This window comes from Dendropsophus ebraccatus, chromosome 13 (genome assembly GCF_027789765.1).
Source record: "Dendropsophus ebraccatus isolate aDenEbr1 chromosome 13, aDenEbr1.pat, whole genome shotgun sequence".
Classification (NCBI taxonomy): domain Eukaryota; kingdom Metazoa; phylum Chordata; class Amphibia; order Anura; family Hylidae; genus Dendropsophus; species Dendropsophus ebraccatus.
Window position 1 is genome coordinate 578,789 of NC_091466.1, and position 18,908 is coordinate 597,696.

At 47.2% G+C, this 18,908-nt stretch overlaps 1 protein-coding gene across 1 annotated transcript in view; it reads left to right on the plus strand.

The window, feature by feature from the left end:
* Positions 1–18,908, plus strand: part of ARHGAP30 (Rho GTPase activating protein 30) — a 78,600-nt gene that overhangs the window by 24,176 nt on the left and 35,516 nt on the right. Inside the window, exon 9 of the mRNA XM_069950452.1 lies at positions 3,635–3,712. Coding sequence (XP_069806553.1) covers positions 3,635–3,712 — 78 coding nt within the window. The remainder of the gene's footprint in view (positions 1–3,634; positions 3,713–18,908) is intronic.

Genomic DNA, 18,908 nt, shown 5'->3' on the forward strand with positions numbered 1-18,908 from the left:
AGGACAGGCATCAGGGTGTGAGGCCCACCGCAGGACAGGCATCCGAGTGTGGGGCCCACCACAAGACAGGCATCCGAGTGTTGGGACCACCACAAGACAGACATCCGAGTGTTGGGCCCACCACAAGACAGACATCAGAGTGTTGGGCCCACCACAGGACAGGCATATGTGTGTTGGGCCCACCGCAGGACAGGCATCCAAGTGTTGGGTCCACTGCAGGACAGGCATCCGAGTGTTGGGTCCACCGCAGGACAGGCATCCGAGTGTTGGGCCCACCGCAGGACAGATATCCGAGTGTTGGGCCCACCACAGGACAGGTATCCCACCACAGGACAGGCATCAGAGTTTTGGACCCACCACAGGACAGGCATCAGAGTTTTGGACCCACCACAGGACAGACCTCACTTAGGGTATGGGGTGTCACAGAGATGGGTTTGTTAATGTAGTTTTCTTCCTTGGTTTGTTGCTTGGTGTATCAGCATTGTACATTGTGATACTGATCAGTGACTTTTATGACCCTCTGGAATCTTCTACACTCTCCGCAGGGGGGTGACCTGTGATCTGCCCTGCCCTGCTACACAGGAAATGGGGGCAGGGTAGAATAGAGTGTGTGGGGGTCTTTGTCTCAGGGGCAGATGAGATGTGGCTGGACATGAGGAGAGTAAGCTGCGGAGCTCTTCTCACCATGTTGCTGTGTATCTGATATGTGAAGCCTCCATTGCATTGGAATAAAGGACAGGTATCCCACCACAGGACAGGCATCCGAGTGTGGGGCCCACAACAGGACAGGCATCCGAGTGTGGGGCCCACCACAGGACAGGCATCAGAGTGCGGGGCCCACCACAGGACAGGCATCCGAGTGAGGGGCCCACCACAGGACAGGCATCCGAGTGAGGGGCCCACCACAGGACAGGCATCCGAGTGTGGGGCCCACCACAGGACAGGCATCCGAGTGTGGGGCCCACCACAGGACAGATATCAGAGTGCGGGGCCCACCACAGGACAGGCATCAGAGTGTGGGGCCCACCACAGGACAGGCATCAGAGTGCTGGGCCCACCACAGGACAGGCATCAGAGTGTGGGGCCCACCACAGGACAGGCATCAGAGTGTGGGGCCCACCACAGGACAGGCATCAGAGTGTGGGGCCCACCACAGGACAGGCATCAGAGTGTGGGGCCCACCACAGGACAGGCATTAGAGTGTGGGGCCCACCGCAGGACAGGCATCAGAGTGTGGGGCCCACCGCAGGACAGGCATCAGAGTGCGGGGCCCACCACAGGACAGGCATCAGAGTGTGGGGCCCACCACAGGACAGGCATCAGAGTGTGGGGCCCACCACAGGACAGGCATCAGAGTGCGGGGCCCACCACAGGACAGGCATCAGAGTGTGGGGCCCACCACAGGACAGGCATCAGAGTGTGGGGCCCACCACAGGACAGGCATCAGAGTGTGGGGCCCACCACAGGACAGGCATCAGAGTGTGGGGCCCACCACAGGACAGGCATCAGAGTGCTGGGCCCACCACAGGACAGGCATCAGAGTGTGGGGCCCACCACAGGACAGGCATCAGAGTGTGGGGCCCACCACAGGACAGGCATTAGAGTGTGGGGCCCACCGCAGGACAGGCATCAGAGTGTGGGGCCCACCGCAGGACAGGCATCAGAGTGCGGGGCCCACCACAGGACAGGCATCAGAGTGTGGGGCCCACCACAGGACAGGCATCAGAGTGTGGGGCCCACCACAGGACAGGCATCAGAGTGCGGGGCCCACCACAGGACAGGCATCAGAGTGCGGGGCCCACCGCAGGACAGGCATCAGAGTGCGGGGCCCACCGCAGGACAGGCATCCGAGTGCGGGGCCCACCACAGGACAGGCATCCGAGTGCGGGGCCCACCACAGGACAGATATCCGAGTGTTGGGCCCACCACAGGACAGGTAGCCCACCACAGGACAGGCATCCGAGTGTGGGGCCCACCACAGGACAGATATCCGAGTGTTGGGCCCACCACAGGACAGGTATCCCACCACAGGACAGGCATCCGAGTGAGGGGCCCACCACAGGACAGGCATCCGAGTGAGGGGCCCACCACAGGACAGGCATCCGAGTGTGGGGCCCACCACATGACAGGCATCCGAGTGAGGGGCCCACCACAGGACAGGCATCCGAGGCGGGGCCCACCACAGGACAGGCATCTGAGTGTGGGGCCCACCACAGGACAGATATCCGAGTGTTGGGCCCACCACAGGACAGGTATCCCACCACAGGACAGGCATCCGAGTGTGGGGCCCACCACAGGACAGGCATCCGAGTGAGGGGCCCACCGCAGGACAGGCATCAGAGTGTGGGGCCCACCACAGGACAGGCATCCGAGTGCGGGGCCCACCACAGGACAGGCATCCGAGTGTGGGGCCCACCACAGGACAGATATCCGAGTGTTGGGCCCACCACAGGACAGGTATCCCACCACAGGACAGGCATCCGAGTGTGGGGCCCACCACAGGACAGGCATCCGAGTGAGGGGCCCACCACAGGACAGGCATCCGAGTGAGGGGCCCACCACAGGACAGGCATCCGAGTGAGGGGCCCACCACAGGACAGATATCCGAGTGTTGGGCCCACCACAGGACAGGCATCCGAGTGTGGGGCCCACCACAGGACAGGCATCCGAGTGTGGGGCCCACCACAGGACAGGCATCAGAGTGTGGGGCCCACAACAGGACAGGCATCCGAGTGTGGGGGCCACCACAGGACAGGCATCAGAGTGTGGGGCCCACAACAGGACAGGCATCAGAGTGTGGGGCCCACCACAGGACAGGCATCCGAGTGTGGGGCCCACCACAGGACAGGCATCAGAGTGTGGGGCCCACCACAGGACAGGCATCAGAGTGTGGGGCCCACCACAGGACAGGCATCAGAGTGCTGGGCCCACCACAGGACAGGCATCAGAGTGTGGGGCCCACCACAGGACAGGCATCAGAGTGTGGGGCCCACCACAGGACAGGCATCAGAGTGTGGGGCCCACCACAGGACAGGCATCCGAGTGTGGGGCCCACCACAGGACAGGCATCCGAGTGTGGGGCCCACCACAGGACAGGCATCAGAGTGTGGGGCCCACCACAGGACAGGCATCAGAGTGTGGGGCCCACCACAGGACAGGCATCAGAGTGTGGGGCCCACCACAGGACAGGCATCAGAGTGCGGGGCCCACCACAGGACAGGCATCAGAGTGCGGGGCCCACCACAGGACAGGCATCCGAGTGTGGGGCCCACCACAGGACAGGCATCAGAGTGTGGGGCCCACCACAGGACAGGCATCAGAGTGTGGGGCCCACCACAGGACAGGCATCAGAGTGTGGGGCCCACCACAGGACAGGCATCAGAGTGTGGGGCCCACCACAGGACAGGCATCAGAGTGTGGGGCCCACCACAGAACAGGCATCAGAGTGCGGGGCCCACCACAGGACAGGCATCAGAGTGCGGGGCCCACCACAGGACAGGCATCAGAGTGTGGGGCCCACCACAGGACACATCCCCACCCCTGCCCTATGTCCCTTATCTCTGAGGGGCACAGGGAACGGGTCAGGCTTCCAAATACAGCAGAATCGGGTCTTGAATCAATGTTTCTCTTCCAGATGGAAAGCCAGAAAGAATGAGTCTGCGTCCAGCCAAGAGCATGGATTCCCTGAGCTCCGTCCCTCAGGCAACGCTCGGTGAGGAGAGCGCTTTATAAAATTATTCTCAATTTAAATCTTGATGATGATGATGATGGGTGTAGTAGTAGAGTCATAGGAGATGAGGGGTATAGTAGTAGATAAGGGGAGTAGAAGTAGTGGAAGTAGTATTAGTATTAGCGGGAGGAGTAGTATCAAGAGTGGGAGTAGTAGTAATAGTGAAGGTAGCAGTAGTGGGAGTAGTAGTATCAGGATTGCGAGTAGTAGTAGTAGTAATAGTGGGGGGTAGTAATAGCAGTAGTAATAGTGGTGGGGGTAGTAATAGCAGTAGTAGTAATAGTAGTGGGGGTAGTAATAGCAGTAGTAGTAATAGTGGGGGTAGTAATAGCAGTAGTAGTAATAGTGGGGGTAGTAATAGCAGTAGTAGTAATAGTAGTGGGGGTAGTAATAGCAGTAGTAGTAATAGTGGGGGTAGTAATAGAAGTAGTAGTAATAGTAGTGGGGGTAGTAATAGCAGTAGTAGTAATAGTGGTGGGGGTAGTAATAGCAGTAGTAGTAATAGCAGTAGTAGTAATAGTAGTGGGGGTAGTAATAGCAGTAGTAGTAATAGTGGGGGTAGTAATAGCAGTAGTAGTAATAGTAGTGGGGGTAGTAATAGCAGTAGTAGTAATAGTGAGGGTAGTAATAGCAGTAGTAGTAATAGTGGGGGTAGTAATAGAAGTAGTAGTAATAGTAGTGAGGGTAGTAATAGCAGTAGTAGTAATAGTGGTGGGGGTAGTAATAGCAGTAGTAGTAATAGCAGTAGTAGTAATAGTAGTGGGGGTAGTAATAGCAGTAGTAGTAATAGTGGGGGTAGTAATAGCAGTAGTAGTAATAGTAGCGGGGGTAGTAATAGCAGTAGTAGTAATAGTAGGGGGGTAGTAATAGCAGTAGTAGTAAGAGTAGTGGGGGTAGTAATAGCAGTAGTAGTAATAGTAGTGGGGTTAGTAATAGCAGTAGTAGTAATAGTAGTGGGGGTAGTAATAGCAGTAGTAGTAATAGTGGGGATAGTAATAGCAGTAGTAGTAATAGTAGTGGGGGTAGTAATAGCAGTAGTAGTAATAGTGAGGGTAGTAATAGCAGTAGTAGTAATAGTGGGGGTAGTAATAGAAGAAGTAGTAATAGTAGTGGGGGTAGTAATAGCAGTAGTAGTAATAGTGGTGGGGGTAGTAATAGCAGTAGTAGTAATAGTAGTGGGGGTAGTAATAGCAGTAGTAGTAATAGTGGGGGTAGTAATAGCAGTAGTAGTAATAGTGGTGGGGGTAGTAATAGCAGTAGTAGTAATAGTGGTGGGGGTAGTAATAGCAGTAGTAGTAATAGTAGTGGGAGTAGTAATAGCAGTAGTAGTAATAGTGGTGGGGGTAGTAATAGCAGTAGTAGTAATAGTAGTGGGGGTAGTAATAGCAGTAGTAGTATTAGTGAGGGTAGTAATAGCAGTAGTAGTAATAGTAGTGGGGGTAGTAATAGCAGTAGTAGTAATAGTGGTGGGGGTAGTAATAGCAGTAGTAGTAATAGTGGTGGTAGTAATAGCAGTAGTAGTAATAGTGGGGGTAGTAATAGCAGTAGTAATAGTAGTGGGGGTAGTAATAGCAGTAGTAGTAATAGTGAGGGTAGTAATAGCAGTAGTAATAGTAGTGGGGGTAGTAATAGCAGTAGTAGTAATAGTGGGGGTAGTAATAGCAGTAGTAGTAATAGTAGTGGGGGTAGTAATAGCAGTAGTAGTATTAGTGAGGGTAGTAATAGCAGTAGTAGTAATAGTAGTGGAGGTAGTAATAGCAGTAGTAGTAATAGTAGTGGGGGTAGTAATAGCAGTAGTAGTAATAGTGGGGGTAGTAATAGCAGAAGTAATAGTAGTGGGGGTAGTTATAGCAGTAGTAGTAATAGTGGGGGTAGTAATAGCAGTAGTAGTAATAGTAGTGGGGGTAGTAATAGCAGTAGTAGTAATAGTGAGGGTAGTAATAGCAGTAGTAGTAATAGTGGGGGTAGTAATAGAAGTAGTAGTAATAGTAGTGGGGGTAGTAATAGCAGTAGTAGTAATAGTGGGGGTAGTAATAGCAGTAGTAATAGTAGTGGGGGTAGTAATAGCAGTAGTAGTAATAGTAGTGGGGGTAGTAATAGCAGTAGTATTAATAGTGGGGGTAGTAATAGCAGTAGTAGTAATAGTAGTGGGGGTAGTAATAGCAGTAGTAGTAATAGTGGGGGTAGTAATAGCAGTAGTAATAGTAGTGGGGGTAGTAATAGCAGTAGTAGTAATAGTAGGGGGGTAGTAATAGCAGTAGTAGTAATAGTAGTGGGGGTAGTAATAGCAGTAGTAGTAATAGTGGGGGTAGTAATAGCAGTAGTAGTAATAGTAGTGGGGGTAGTAATAGCAGTAGTAGTAATAGTGGGGGTAGTAACAGCAGTAGTAGTAATAGTAGTGGGGGTAGTAATAGCAGTAGTAGTAATAGTGGGGGTAGTAATAGCAGTAGTAGTAATAGTAGTGGGGGTAGTAATAGCAGTAGTAGTAATAGTAGTGGGGGTAGTAATAGCAGTAGTAGTAATAGTAGTGGGGGTAGTAATAGCAGTAGTAGTAATAGTGAGGGTAGTAATAGCAGTAGTAGTAATAGTAGTGGGGGTAGTAATAGCAGTAGTAGTAATAGTGGGGATAGTAATAGCAGTAGTAGTAATAGTAGTGGGGGTAGTAATAGCAGTAGTAGTAATAGTGAGGGTAGTAATAGCAGTAGTAGTAATAGTAGTGGGGGTAGTAATAGCAGTAGTAGTAATAGTGGGGGTAGTAATAGCAGTAGTAGTAATAGTAGTGGGGGTAGTAATAGCAGTAGTAGTAATAGTAGTGGGGGTAGTAATAGCAGTAGTAGTATTAGTGAGGGTAGTAATAGCAGTAGTAGTAATAGTAGTGGGGGTAGTAATAGCAGTAGTAGTAATAGTAGTGGGGGTAGTAATAGCAGTAGTAGTAATAGTGGGGGTAGTAATAGCAGAAGTAATAGTAGTGGGGGTAGTAATAGCAGTAGTAGTAATAGTGGGGGTAGTAATAGCAGTAGTAGTAATAGTAGTGGGGGTAGTAATAGCAGTAGTAGTAATAGTGAGGGTAGTAATAGCAGTAGTAGTAATAGTGGGGGTAGTAATAGAAGTAGTAGTAATAGTAGTGGGGGTAGTAATAGCAGTAGTAGTAATAGTGGGGGTAGTAATAGCAGTAGTAATAGTAGTGGGGGTAGTAATAGCAGTAGTAGTAATAGTAGTGGGGGTAGTAATAGCAGTAGTATTAATAGTGGGGGTAGTAATAGCAGTAGTAGTAATAGTAGTGGGGGTAGTAATAGCAGTAGTAGTAATAGTGGGGGTAGTAATAGCAGTAGTAATAGTAGTGGGGGTAGTAATAGCAGTAGTAGTAATAGTAGGGGGGTAGTAATAGCAGTAGTAGTAATAGTAGTGGGGGTAGTAATAGCAGTAGTAGTAATAGTGGGGGTAGTAATAGCAGTAGTAGTAATAGTAGTGGGGGTAGTAATAGCAGTAGTAGTAATAGTGGGGGTAGTAATAGCAGTAGTAGTAATAGTAGTGGGGGTAGTAATAGCAGTAGTAGTAATAGTGGGGGTAGTAATAGCAGTAGTAGTAATAGTAGTGGGGGTAGTAATAGCAGTAGTAGTGGTGGTAGTAGTAGTAGCCGTAGTGGGAGTAGTGCTGGGAGTAATAGTAGTAGTAGTGGGAGTAATAGTAGTAGTAGTGGGAGTAGTAGTAGCAGTAGTGGGAGTAGTGCTGGGAGTAATAGTAGTAGTAGTGGGACTAGTGCTGGGAGTAATAGTAGTAGTAGTGGTAGTAGTAGTAGCAGTAGTGGGAGTAGTGCTGGGAGTAATAGTAGTAGTAGTAGTGGGAGTAATAGTAGTAGTGGGAGTAGTAGTAGCAGTAGTGGGAGTAGTGCTGGGAGTAATAATAGTAGTAGTGGGAGTAGTAGTAGTAGTAATAGTGGGAGTAGTACTGGGAGTAATAGTAGCAGTAGTGGGAGTAGTGCTGGGAGTAATAGTAGCAGTAGTAGTGGGAGTAGTGCTGGGAGTAATAGTAGTAGTAGTGGTAGTAGTAGTAGCAGTAGTGGGAGTAGTGCTGGGAGTAATAGTAGTAGTAGTAGTAGGAGTAATAGTAGTAGTGGGAGTAGTAGTAGCAGTAGTGGGAGTAGTGCTGGGAGTAATAATAGTAGTAGTGGGAGTAGTAGTAGTAGTAATAGTGGGAGTAGTACTGGGAGTAATAGTAGCAGTAGTGGGAGTAGTACTGGGAGTAATAGTAGCAGTAGTAGTGGGAGTAGTGCTGGGAGTAATAGTAGCAGTAGTAGTGGGAGTAGTGCTGGGAGTAATAGTAGTAGTACTGGGAGTAATAGTAGCAGTAGTGGTATTAATAGTAGCAGTAGTAGTGGGAGTAGTGCTGGGAGTAATAGTAGTAGTACTGGGAGTAATAGTAGCAGTAGTGGGAGTAATAGTAGCAGTAGTAGTGGGAGTAGTGCTATGAGTAATAGTAGCAGTAGTGGGAGTAGTGGTGGGAGTAGTAGTAGCAGTAGTGGGAGTAGTGCTGGGAGTAATAGTAGCAGTAGTAGTGGGAGTAGTGCTGGGAGTAATAGTAGCAGTAGTAGTGGGAGTAGTGCTGGGAGTAATAGTAGCAGTAGTGCTGGGAGTAGTAGTAGCAGTAGTGGGAGTAGTACTGGGAGTAATAGTAGTAGTGGTGGGAGTAGTAGTAGCAGTAGTGGGAGGAGTAGTAGCAGTAGAGGGAGTAGTGCTGGGAGTAATAGTAGTAGTGGTGGGAGTAGTAGTAGTAGCAGTAGTGGGAGTAGTGCTGGGAGTAATAGTAGCAGTAGTAGTAGTAGCAGTAGTGGGAGTAGTGCTGGGAGTAATAGTAGTAGTAGTGGGAGTAGTACTGGGAGTAGTAGTAATATTGGGAGGAGTAGTAGTAATAGTGGGAGTAGTACTTGGAGTAATAGTAGCAGTAGTAGTAGTGGGAGTAGTGCTGGGAGTAGTAGTAATAGTGGGAGTAGTAGTAGCAGTAGTGGGAGTAGTGCTGGGAGTAATAGTAGTAGTAGTGAGAGTAGTACTGGGAGTAGTAGTAATATTGGGAGAAGTAGTAGCAGTAGTGGGAGTAGTACTTGGAGTAGTAGTAGCAGTAGTGAGAGTAATACTTGGAGTAGTAGTAGCAGTAGTGGGAGTAGTACTTGGAGTAGTAGCAATATTGGGAGTAGTGGGAGTAGTACTAGTAGTGGGAGTAGTACTTGGAGTACTGGTAGCAGTAGTGGGAGTAGTAGTAGCAGTAGTGGGAGTAGTACTTGGAGTAGTAGTAATAGTGGGAGTAGTAGTAGTAGCAGTAGTGGGAGTAGTACTAGTAGCAGTAGTGGGAGTAGTATCAGTAGTGGGAGTAGTAGTAGTGGGAGTAGTACTAGTAGTAGTAGCAGCAGTAGTGGGAGTAGTACTTGGAGTAGTAGTAGCAGTAGTGGGAGTAGTACTTGGAGTAGTAGTAGCAGTAGTGGGAGTAGTACTTGGAGTAGTAGTAATAGTAGGAGTAGTAGCAGTAGTACTAGTAGTAGTAGCAGTACTGGGAGTAGTAGTAATATTGGGAGTAGTAGTAGTAATAGTGGGAGTAGTACTAGCAGTAGTGGAAGTAGTACTAGTAGTAGTAGCAGTAGTGGGAGTAGTAGCAGTAGTGGGAGTAGTAGTTGTAGTAGTAGCAGCAGTGGGAGTAGTACTTGGAGTAGTAGAAGTAATATTGGGAGTAGTAGTGGCAGTAGTACTGGGAGTAGTACTGGGAGTAGTAGTAGTGGGAGTAGTAGTAATATAGTAATACTGGGAGTAGTAGTAGTAATAGTGGGAGTAGGACTTCTAGTAGTAGTAGTACAGGGAGTAGAATTAATATATGGAGTAGTAGTAGCAGTAGTGGGGGAGTAGTAGTAATATTGGGAGTAGTACTGGGAGTAGTAGTAGTAATAGTGGGAGTAGTAATAGTGAGAGTAGCAGTAGTGGGAGTAGTAGTAATATAGTAATACTGGGAGGAGCAGTAGTAAGAGTAGTACTAGGAGTAGTGGTAGCAGTACTGGGAGTAGTAGTAATATTGGTAGCAGTACTGGGAGTAGTAGTAGCAGTAGTGAGAGTAGTAGTAGCAGCAGTAGTGAGAGTAGTACTGGGAGTAGTAGTAGCAGTAGTGGGAGGAGTAGTAGCAGTAGTGGGAGTAGTACTGGGAGTAGTAGTAATAGTGGGAGTAGTACTGGGAGTAGTAGTAGTAGTAGTGGGGGTAGTACTGGGAGTAGTAGTAGCAGTAGTGGGAGTAGTACTGGGAGTAGTAGTAGTAGTAGTGGGAGTAGTAGTAGCAGTAGTGGGAGTAGTACTGGGAGTAGTAGTAGCAGTAGTACTGGGAGTAGCAGTAGTGAGAGTAGTACTGGGAGAAGTAGTAGCAGTAGTGAGAGTTGTACTGGGAGTAGTAGTAGCAGTAGTGAGAGTAGTACTGGGAGTAGTAGTAGCAGTAGTGAGAGTAGTACTGGGAGTAGTAGTAGCAGTAGTGAGAGTAGTACTGGGAGTAGTAGTAGCAGCAGTAGTGGGAGTAGTACTGGGAGTAGTAGTAGTAGTAGTGGGAGTAGTACTGGGAGTAGCAGTAGTGAGAGTAGTACTGGGAGTAGCAGCAGTGAGAGTAGTACTGGCAGTAGTAGTAGCAGTAGTGGGAGTAGTGCTGTGAGGAGTAGTAGTAGTAGTAGTGGGAGTAGTAGTAGCAGTAGTGAGAGTAGTACTGGGAGTAGTAGTAATATTGGGAGTAGTAGGGAGTAGTAGTTATAGTGGGAGTAGTAGTAGCAGTAGTGGGAATAGTATTGGAAGTAGTAGTAGTAGTTATAGTGGGAGTAGTAGTAGCAGTAGTGGGAGTAGTAGTAGCAGTAGTGAGAGTAGTACTGGGAGTAGTAGTAGCAGTAGTGGGAGTAGTACTGGGAGTAGTAGTAGCAGTAGTGGGAGTAGTACTGGGAGTAGTAGTAGCAGTAGTGGTAATACTTGGAGTAATAGTAGCAGTAATAGTGGGAGTAGTAGTAGTAGCAGTAGTGGGAGTAGTACTGGGAGTAGTAGTAGCAGTAGTGAGGGTAGTACTGGGAGTAGTAGTAGCAGTAGTGAGAGTAGTACTGGGAGTAGTAGTAGCAGTAGTGAGAGTAGTACTGGGAGTAGTAGTAGCAGTAGTGGGAGTAGTACTGGGAGTAGTAGTAGCAGTAGTGAGAGTAGTACTGGGAGTAGTAGTAGCAGTAGTGAGAGTAGTACTGGGAGTAGTAGTAGCAGTAGTGAGAGTAGTACTGGGAGTAGTAGTAGCAGTAGTGAGAGTAGTACTGGGAGTAGTAGTAGCAGTAGTGAGAGTAGTACTGGGAGTAGTAGTAGCAGTAGTGAGAGTAGTACTGGGAGTAGTAGTAGCAGTAGTGGGAGTAGTACTGGGAGTAGTAGTAGCAGTAGTGAGAGTAGTACTGGGAGTAGTAGTAGCAGTAGTGAGAGTAGTACTGGGAGTAGTAGTAGCAGTAGTGGGAGTAGTACTGGGAGTAGCAGCAGTGAGAGTAGTACTGGCAGTAGTAGTAGCAGTAGTGGGAGTAGTGCTGTGAGTAGTAGTAGTAGTAGTAGTAGTGGGAGTAGTAGTAGCAGTAGTGAGAGTAGTACTGGGAGTAGTAGTAATATTGGGAGTAGTAGTTATAGTGGGAGTAGTAGTAGCAGTAGTGGGAATAGTATTGGAAGTAGTAGTAGTAGTTATAGTGGGAGTAGTAGTAGCAGTAGTGGGAGTAGTACTGGGAGTAGTAGTAGCAGTAGTGGGAGTAGTACTGGGAGTAGTAGTAGCAGTAGTGAGAGTAATACTTGGAGTAGTAGTAGCAGTAGTGGGAGTAGTACTGGGAGTAGTAGTAATAGTGGGAGTAGTACTGGGAGTAGTAGTAGTAGTGGGAGTAGTACTGGGAGTAGTAGTAGCAGTAGTGGGAGTAGTACTGGGAGTAGTAGTAGCAGCAGTAGTGGGAGTAGTAGTAGCAGTAGTGGTAATACTTGGAGTAATAGTAGCAGTAATAGTGGGAGTAGTAGTAGTAGTAGTAGTGGGGGTAGTAATAGCAGTAGTAGTAATAGTGGGAGTAGTAGTAGCAGTAGTGAGAGTAGTACTGGGAGTAGTAGTAGCAGTAGCGGGAGTAGTAGTAGCAGTAGTGGGAGTAGTACTGGGAGTAGTAGTAGTAGTGGGGGTAGTACTGGGAGTAGTAGTAGCAGTAGTGGGAGTAGTACTGGGAGTAGTAGTAGCAGTAGTGGGAGTAGTACTGGGAGTAGTAGCAGTAGTACTTGGAGTAGTAGTAATAGTGGGAGTAGTAGTAGTAGCAGTAGTGGGAGTAGTACTTGGAGTAGTAGTAATAGTGGGAGTAGTAGTAGTAGCAGCAGTAGTGGGAGTAGTACTGGGAGTAGTAGTAGCAGTAGTGGGAGTAGTAGTAATAGTGGGAGTAGTACTGGGAGTAGTAGTAGCAGTAGTGGGAGTAGTACTTGGAGTAGTAGTAATAGTGGGAGTAGTAGTAGTAGTAGTAGTGGGGTAGTACTGGGAGTAGTAGTAATAGTGGAAGTAGTACTGGGAGTAATAGTAGCAGTAGTGGGGGTAGTACTGGGAGTAATAGTAGTAGTACTGGTAGTAGCAGTAGTGGGAGTAGTGCTGGGAGTAATAGAAGCAGTAGTGGGAGTAGTAGTAGTAATAGTGGGAGTAGTGCTGGGAGTAGTAGTAGCAGTAGTGAGAGTAGTACTGGCAGTAGTAGTAGCAGTAGTGGGAGTAGTACTGGGAGTAGTAGTAGCAGTAGTGAGAGTAGTACTGGGAGTAGTAGTAGCAGTAGTACTGGGAGTAGTACTGGGAGTAGTAGTAATAGTGGAAGTAGTACTGGGAGTAATAGTAGCAGTAGTGGGGGTAGTACTGGGAGTAATAGTAGTAGTACTGGTAGTAGCAGTAGTGGGAGTAGTGCTGGGAGTAATAGAAGCAGTAGTGGGAGTAGTAGTAGTAATAGTGGGAGTAGTACTGGGAGTAATAGTAGCAGTAGTGGGAGTAGTGCTGGGAGTAATAGAAGTAGTAGTGGTGGTAGTAGTAGTAGCCGTAGTGGGAGTAGTGCTGGGAGTAATAGTAGTAGTAGTGGGAGTAATAGTAGTAGTAGTGGGAGTAGTAGTAGCAGTAGTGGGAGTAGTGCTGGGAGTAATAGTAGTAGTAGTGGGAGTAATAGTAGTAGTAGTGGTAGTAGTAGTAGCAGTAGTGGGAGTAGTGCTGGGAGTAATAGTAGTAGTAGTAGTAGGAGTAATAGTAGTAGTGGGAGTAGTAGTAGCAGTAGTGGGAGTAGTGCTGGGAGTAATAATAGTAGTAGTGGGAGTAGTAGTAGTAGTAATAGTGGGAGTAGTACTGGGAGTAATAGTAGCAGTAGTGGGAGTAGTGCTGGGAGTAATAGTAGCAGTAGTAGTGGGAGTAGTGCTGGGAGTAATAGTAGTAGTAGTGGTAGTAGTAGTAGCAGTAGTGGGAGTAGTGCTGGGAGTAATAGTAGTAGTAGTAGTGGGAGTAATAGTAGTAGTGGGAGTAGTAGTAGCAGTAGTGGGAGTAGTGCTGGGAGTAATAATAGTAGTAGTGGGAGTAGTAGTAGTAGTAATAGTGGGAGTAGTACTGGGAGTAATAGTAGCAGTAGTGGGAGTAGTGCTGGGAGTAATAGTAGCAGTAGTAGTGGGAGTAGTGCTGGGAGTAATAGTAGCAGTAGTAGTGGGAGTAGTGCTGGGAGTAATAGTAGTAGTACTGGGAGTAATAGTAGCAGTAGTGGTATTAATAGTAGCAGTAGTAGTGGGAGTAGTGCTGGGAGTAATAGTAGTAGTACTGGGAGTAATAGTAGCAGTAGTGGGAGTAATAGTAGCAGTAGTAGTGGGAGTAGTAGTAGTAGCAGTAGTGGGAGTAGTGGTGGGAGTAGTAGTAGCAGTAGTGGGAGTAGTGCTGGGAGTAATAGTAGCAGTAGTAGTGGGAGTAGTGCTGGGAGTAATAGTAGCAGTAGTAGTGGGAGTAGTGCTGGGAGTAATAGTAGTAGTACTGGGAGTAATAGTAGCAGTAGTGGTATTAATAGTAGCAGTAGTAGTGGGAGTAGTGCTGGGAGTAATAGTAGCAGTAGTGGGAGTAATAGTAGTAGTAGTGGGAGTAGTAGTAGCAGTAGTGGGAGTAGTGCTGGGAGTAATAGTAGTAGTAGTGGGACTAGTGCTGGGAGTAATAGTAGTAGTAGTGGTAGTAGTAGTAGCAGTAGTGGGAGTAGTGCTGGGAGTAATAGTAGTAGTAGTAGTGGGAGTAATAGTAGTAGTGGGAGTAGTAGTAGCAGTAGTGGGAGTAGTGCTGGGAGTAATAATAGTAGTAGTGGGAGTAGTAGTAGTAGTAATAGTGGGAGTAGTACTGGGAGTAATAGTAGCAGTAGTGGGAGTAGTGCTGGGAGTAATAGTAGCAGTAGTAGTGGGAGTAGTGCTGGGAGTAATAGTAGTAGTAGTGGTAGTAGTAGTAGTAGCAGTAGTGGGAGTAGTGCTGGGAGTAATAGTAGTAGTAGTAGTAGGAGTAATAGTAGTAGTGGGAGTAGTAGTAGCAGTAGTGGGAGTAGTGCTGGGAGTAATAATAGTAGTAGTGGGAGTAGTAGTAGTAGTAATAGTGGGAGTAGTACTGGGAGTAATAGTAGCAGTAGTGGGAGTAGTGCTGGGAGTAATAGTAGCAGTAGTAGTGGGAGTAGTGCTGGGAGTAATAGTAGCAGTAGTAGTGGGAGTAGTGCTGGGAGTAATAGTAGTAGTACTGGGAGTAGTAGTAGTAGTAGTGGTATTAATAGTAGCAGTAGTAGTGGGAGTAGTGCTGGGAGTAATAGTAGTAGTACTGGGAGTAATAGTAGCAGTAGTGGGAGTAATAGTAGCAGTAGTAGTGGGAGTAGTGCTATGAGTAATAGTAGCAGTAGTGGGAGTAGTGCTGGGAGTAGTAGTAGCAGTAGTGGGAGTAGTGCTGGGAGTAATAGTAGCAGTAGTAGTGGGAGTAGTGCTGGGAGTAATAGTAGCAGTAGTAGTGGGAGTAGTGCTGGGAGTAATAGTAGCAGTAGTGCTGGGAGTAGTAGTAGCAGTAGTGGGAGTAGTGCTGGGAGTAATAGTAGTAGTGGTGGGAGTAGTAGTAGCAGTAGTGGGAGGAGTAGTAGCAGTAGTGGGAGTAGTACTGGGAGTAATAGTAGTAGTGGTGGGAGTAGTAGTAGTAGCAGTAGTGGGAGTAGTGCTGGGAGTAATAGTAGCAGTAGTAGTAGTAGCAGTAGTGGGAGTAGTACTGGGAGTAGTAGTAGCAGTAGTGGGAGTAGTACTGGGAGTAGTAGTAATATTGGGAGGAGTAGTAGTAATAGTGGGAGTAGTACTGGGAGTAATAGTAGCAGTAGTAGTAGTGGGAGTAGTGCTGGGAGTAGTAGTAGTAGTGGGAGTAGTAGTAGCAGTAGTGGGAGTAGTGCTGGGAGTAATAGTAGCAGTAGTGGGAGTAGTACTGGGAGTAGTAGTAATATTGGGAGAAGTAGTAGCAGTAGTGGGAGTAGTACTTGGAGTAGTAGTAGCAGTAGTGAGAGTAATACTTGGAGTAGTAGTAGCAGTAGTGGGAGTAGTACTTGGAGTAGTAGCAATATTGGGAGTAGTGGGAGTAGTACTAGTAGTGGGAGTAGTACTTGGAGTACTGGTAGCAGTAGTGGGAGTAGTAGTAGCAGTAGTGGGAGTAGTACTTGGAGTAGTAGTAATAGTGGGAGTAGTAGTAGTAGCAGTAGTGGGAGTAGTACTAGTAGCAGTAGTGGGAGTAGTATCAGTAGTGGGAGTAGTAGTAGTGGGAGTAGTACTAGTAGTAGTAGCAGCAGTAGTGGGAGTAGTACTTGGAGTAGTAGTAGCAGTAGTGGGAGTAGTACTTGGAGTAGTAGTAGCAGTAGTGGGAGTAGTACTTGGAGTAGTAGTAATAGTAGGAGTAGTAGCAGTAGTACTAGTAGTAGTAGCAGTACTGGGAGTAGTAGTAATATTGGGAGTAGTAGTAGTAATAGTGGGAGTAGTACTAGCAGTAGTGGAAGTAGTACTAGTAGTAGTAGCAGTAGTGGGAGTAGTAGCAGTAGTGGGAGTAGTAGTTGTAGTAGTAGCAGCAGTGGGAGTAGTACTTGGAGTAGTAGAAGTAATATTGGGAGTAGTAGTGGCAGTAGTACTGGGAGTAGTACTGGGAGTAGTAGTAGTGGGAGTAGTAGTAATATAGTAATACTGGGAGTAGTAGTAGTAATAGTGGGAGTAGGACTTCTAGTAGTAGTAGTACAGGGAGTAGAATTAATATTTGGAGTAGTAGTAGCAGTAGTGGGGGAGTAGTAGTAATATTGGGAGTAGTACTGGGAGTAGTAGTAGTAATAGTGGGAGTAGTAATAGTGAGAGTAGCAGTAGTGGGAGTAGTAGTAATATAGTAATACTGGGAGGAGCAGTAGTAAGAGTAGTACTAGGAGTAGTGGTAGCAGTACTGGGAGTAGTAGTAATATTGGTAGCAGTACTGGGAGTAGTAGTAGCAGTAGTGAGAGTAGTAGTAGCAGCAGTAGTGAGAGTAGTACTGGGAGTAGTAGTAGCAGTAGTGGGAGGAGTAGTAGCAGTAGTGGGAGTAGTACTGGGAGTAGTAGTAATAGTGGGAGTAGTACTGGGCGTAGTAGTAGTAGTAGTGGGGGTAGTACTGGGAGTAGTAGTAGCAGTAGTGGGAGTAGTACTGGGAGTAGTAGCAGTAGTAGTGGGAGTAGTAGTAGCAGTAGTGGGAGTAGTACTGGGAGTAGTAGTAGCAGTAGTACTGGGAGTAGCAGTAGTGAGAGTAGTACTGGGAGAAGTAGTAGCAGTAGTGAGAGTTGTACTGGGAGTAGTAGTAGCAGTAGTGAGAGTAGTACTGGGAGTAGTAGTAGCAGTAGTGAGAGTAGTACTGGGAGTAGTAGTAGCAGTAGTGAGAGTAGTACTGGGAGTAGTAGTAGCAGTAGTGGGAGTAGTACTGGGAGTAGTAGTAGTAGTAGTGGGAGTAGTACTGGGAGTAGCAGTAGTGAGAGTAGTACTGGGAGTAGCAGCAGTGAGAGTAGTACTGGCAGTAGTAGTAGCAGTAGTGGGAGTAGTGCTGTGAGGAGTAGTAGTAGTAGTAGTGGGAGTAGTAGTAGCAGTAGTGAGAGTAGTACTGGGAGTAGTAGTAATATTGGGAGTAGTAGGGAGTAGTAGTTATAGTGGGAGTAGTAGTAGCAGTAGTGGGAATAGTATTGGAAGTAGTAGTAGTAGTTATAGTGGGAGTAGTAGTAGCAGTAGTGGGAGTAGTAGTAGCAGTAGTGAGAATAGTACTGGGAGTAGTAGTAGCAGTAGTGGGAGTAGTACTGGGAGTAGTAGTAGCAGTAGTGGGAGTAGTACTGGGAGTAGTAGTAGCAGTAGTGGTAATACTTGGAGTAATAGTAGCAGTAATAGTGGGAGTAGTAGTAGTAGCAGTAGTGGGAGTAGTACTGGGAGTAGTAGTAGCAGTAGTGAGAGTAGTACTGGGAGTAGTAGTAGCAGTAGTGAGAGTTGTACTGGGAGTAGTAGTAGCAGTAGTGAGAGTAGTACTGGGAGTAGTAGTAGCAGTAGTGAGAGTAGTACTGGGAGTAGTAGTAGCAGTAGTGGGAGTAGTACTGGGAGTAGTAGTAGCAGTAGTGAGAGTAGTACTGGGAGTAGTAGTAGCAGTAGTGAGAGTAGTACTGGGAGTAGTAGTAGCAGTAGTGAGAGTAGTACTGGGAGTAGTAGTAGCAGTAGTGAGAGTAGTACTGGGAGTAGTAGTAGCAGTAGTGAGAGTAGTACTGGGAGTAGTAGTAGCAGTAGTGAGAGTAGTACTGGGAGTAGTAGTAGCAGTAGTGAGAGTAGTACTGGGAGTAGTAATAGTGGGGGTAGTAATAGAAGAAGTAGTAATAGTAGTGGGGGTAGTAATAGCAGTAGTGGGAGTAGTACTGGGAGTAGCAGCAGTGAGAGTAGTACTGGCAGTAGTAGTAGCAGTAGTGGGAGTAGTGCTGTGAGTAGTAGTAGTAGTAGTAGTAGTGGGAGTAGTAGTAGCAGTAGTGAGAGTAGTACTGGGAGTAGTAGTAATATTGGGAGTAGTAGTTATAGTGGGAGTAGTAGTAGCAGTAGTGGGAATAGTATTGGAAGTAGTAGTAGTAGTTATAGTGGGAGTAGTAGTAGCAGTAGTGGGAGTAGTACTGGGAGTAGTAGTAGCAGTAGTGGGAGTAGTACTGGGAGTAGTAGTAGCAGTAGTGAGAGTAATACTTGGAGTAGTAGTAGCAGTAGTGGGAGTAGTACTGGGAGTAGTAGTAATAGTGGGAGTAGTACTGGGAGTAGTAGTAGTGGGAGTAGTACTGGGAGTAGTAGTAGCAGTAGTGGGAGTAGTACTGGGAGTAGTAGTAGCAGCAGTAGTGGGAGTAGTAGTAGCAGTAGTGGTAATACTTGGAGTAATAGTAGCAGTAATAGTGGGAGTAGTAGTAGTAGCAGTAGTGGGAGTAGTACTTGGAGTAGTAGTAATAGTGGGAGTAGTAGTAGCAGTAGTGAGAGTAGTACTGGGAGTAGTAGTAGCAGTAGTGGGAGTAGTAGTAGCAGTAGTGGGAGTAGTACTGGGAGTAGTAGTAGTAGTGGGGGTAGTACTGGGAGTAGTAGTAGTAGTAGTGGGGGTAGTACTGGGAGTAGTAGTAGCAGTAGTGGGAGTAGTACTGGGAGTAGTAGCAGTAGTACTTGGAGTAGTAGTAATAGTGGGAGTAGTAGTAGTAGCAGTAGTGGGAGTAGTACTTGGAGTAGTAGTAATAGTGGGAGTAGTAGTAGTAGCAGTAGTGGGAGTAGTACTGGGAGTAGTAGTAGCAGTAGTGGGAGTAGTAGTAATAGTGGGAGTAGTACTGGGAGTAGTAGTAGCAGTAGTGGGAGTAGTACTTGGAGTAGTAGTAATAGTGGGAGTAGTAGTAGTAGTAGTAGTGGGGGTAGTACTGGGAGTAGTAGTAATAGTGGAAGTAGTACTGGGAGTAATAGTAGCAGTAGTGGGGGTAGTACTGGGAGTAATAGTAGTAGTACTGGTAGTAGCAGTAGTGGGAGTAGTGCTGGGAGTAATAGAAGCAGTAGTGGGAGTAGTAGTAGTAATAGTGGGAGTAGTGCTGGGAGTAGTAGTAGCAGTAGTGAGAGTAGTACTGGCAGTAGTAGTAGCAGTAGTG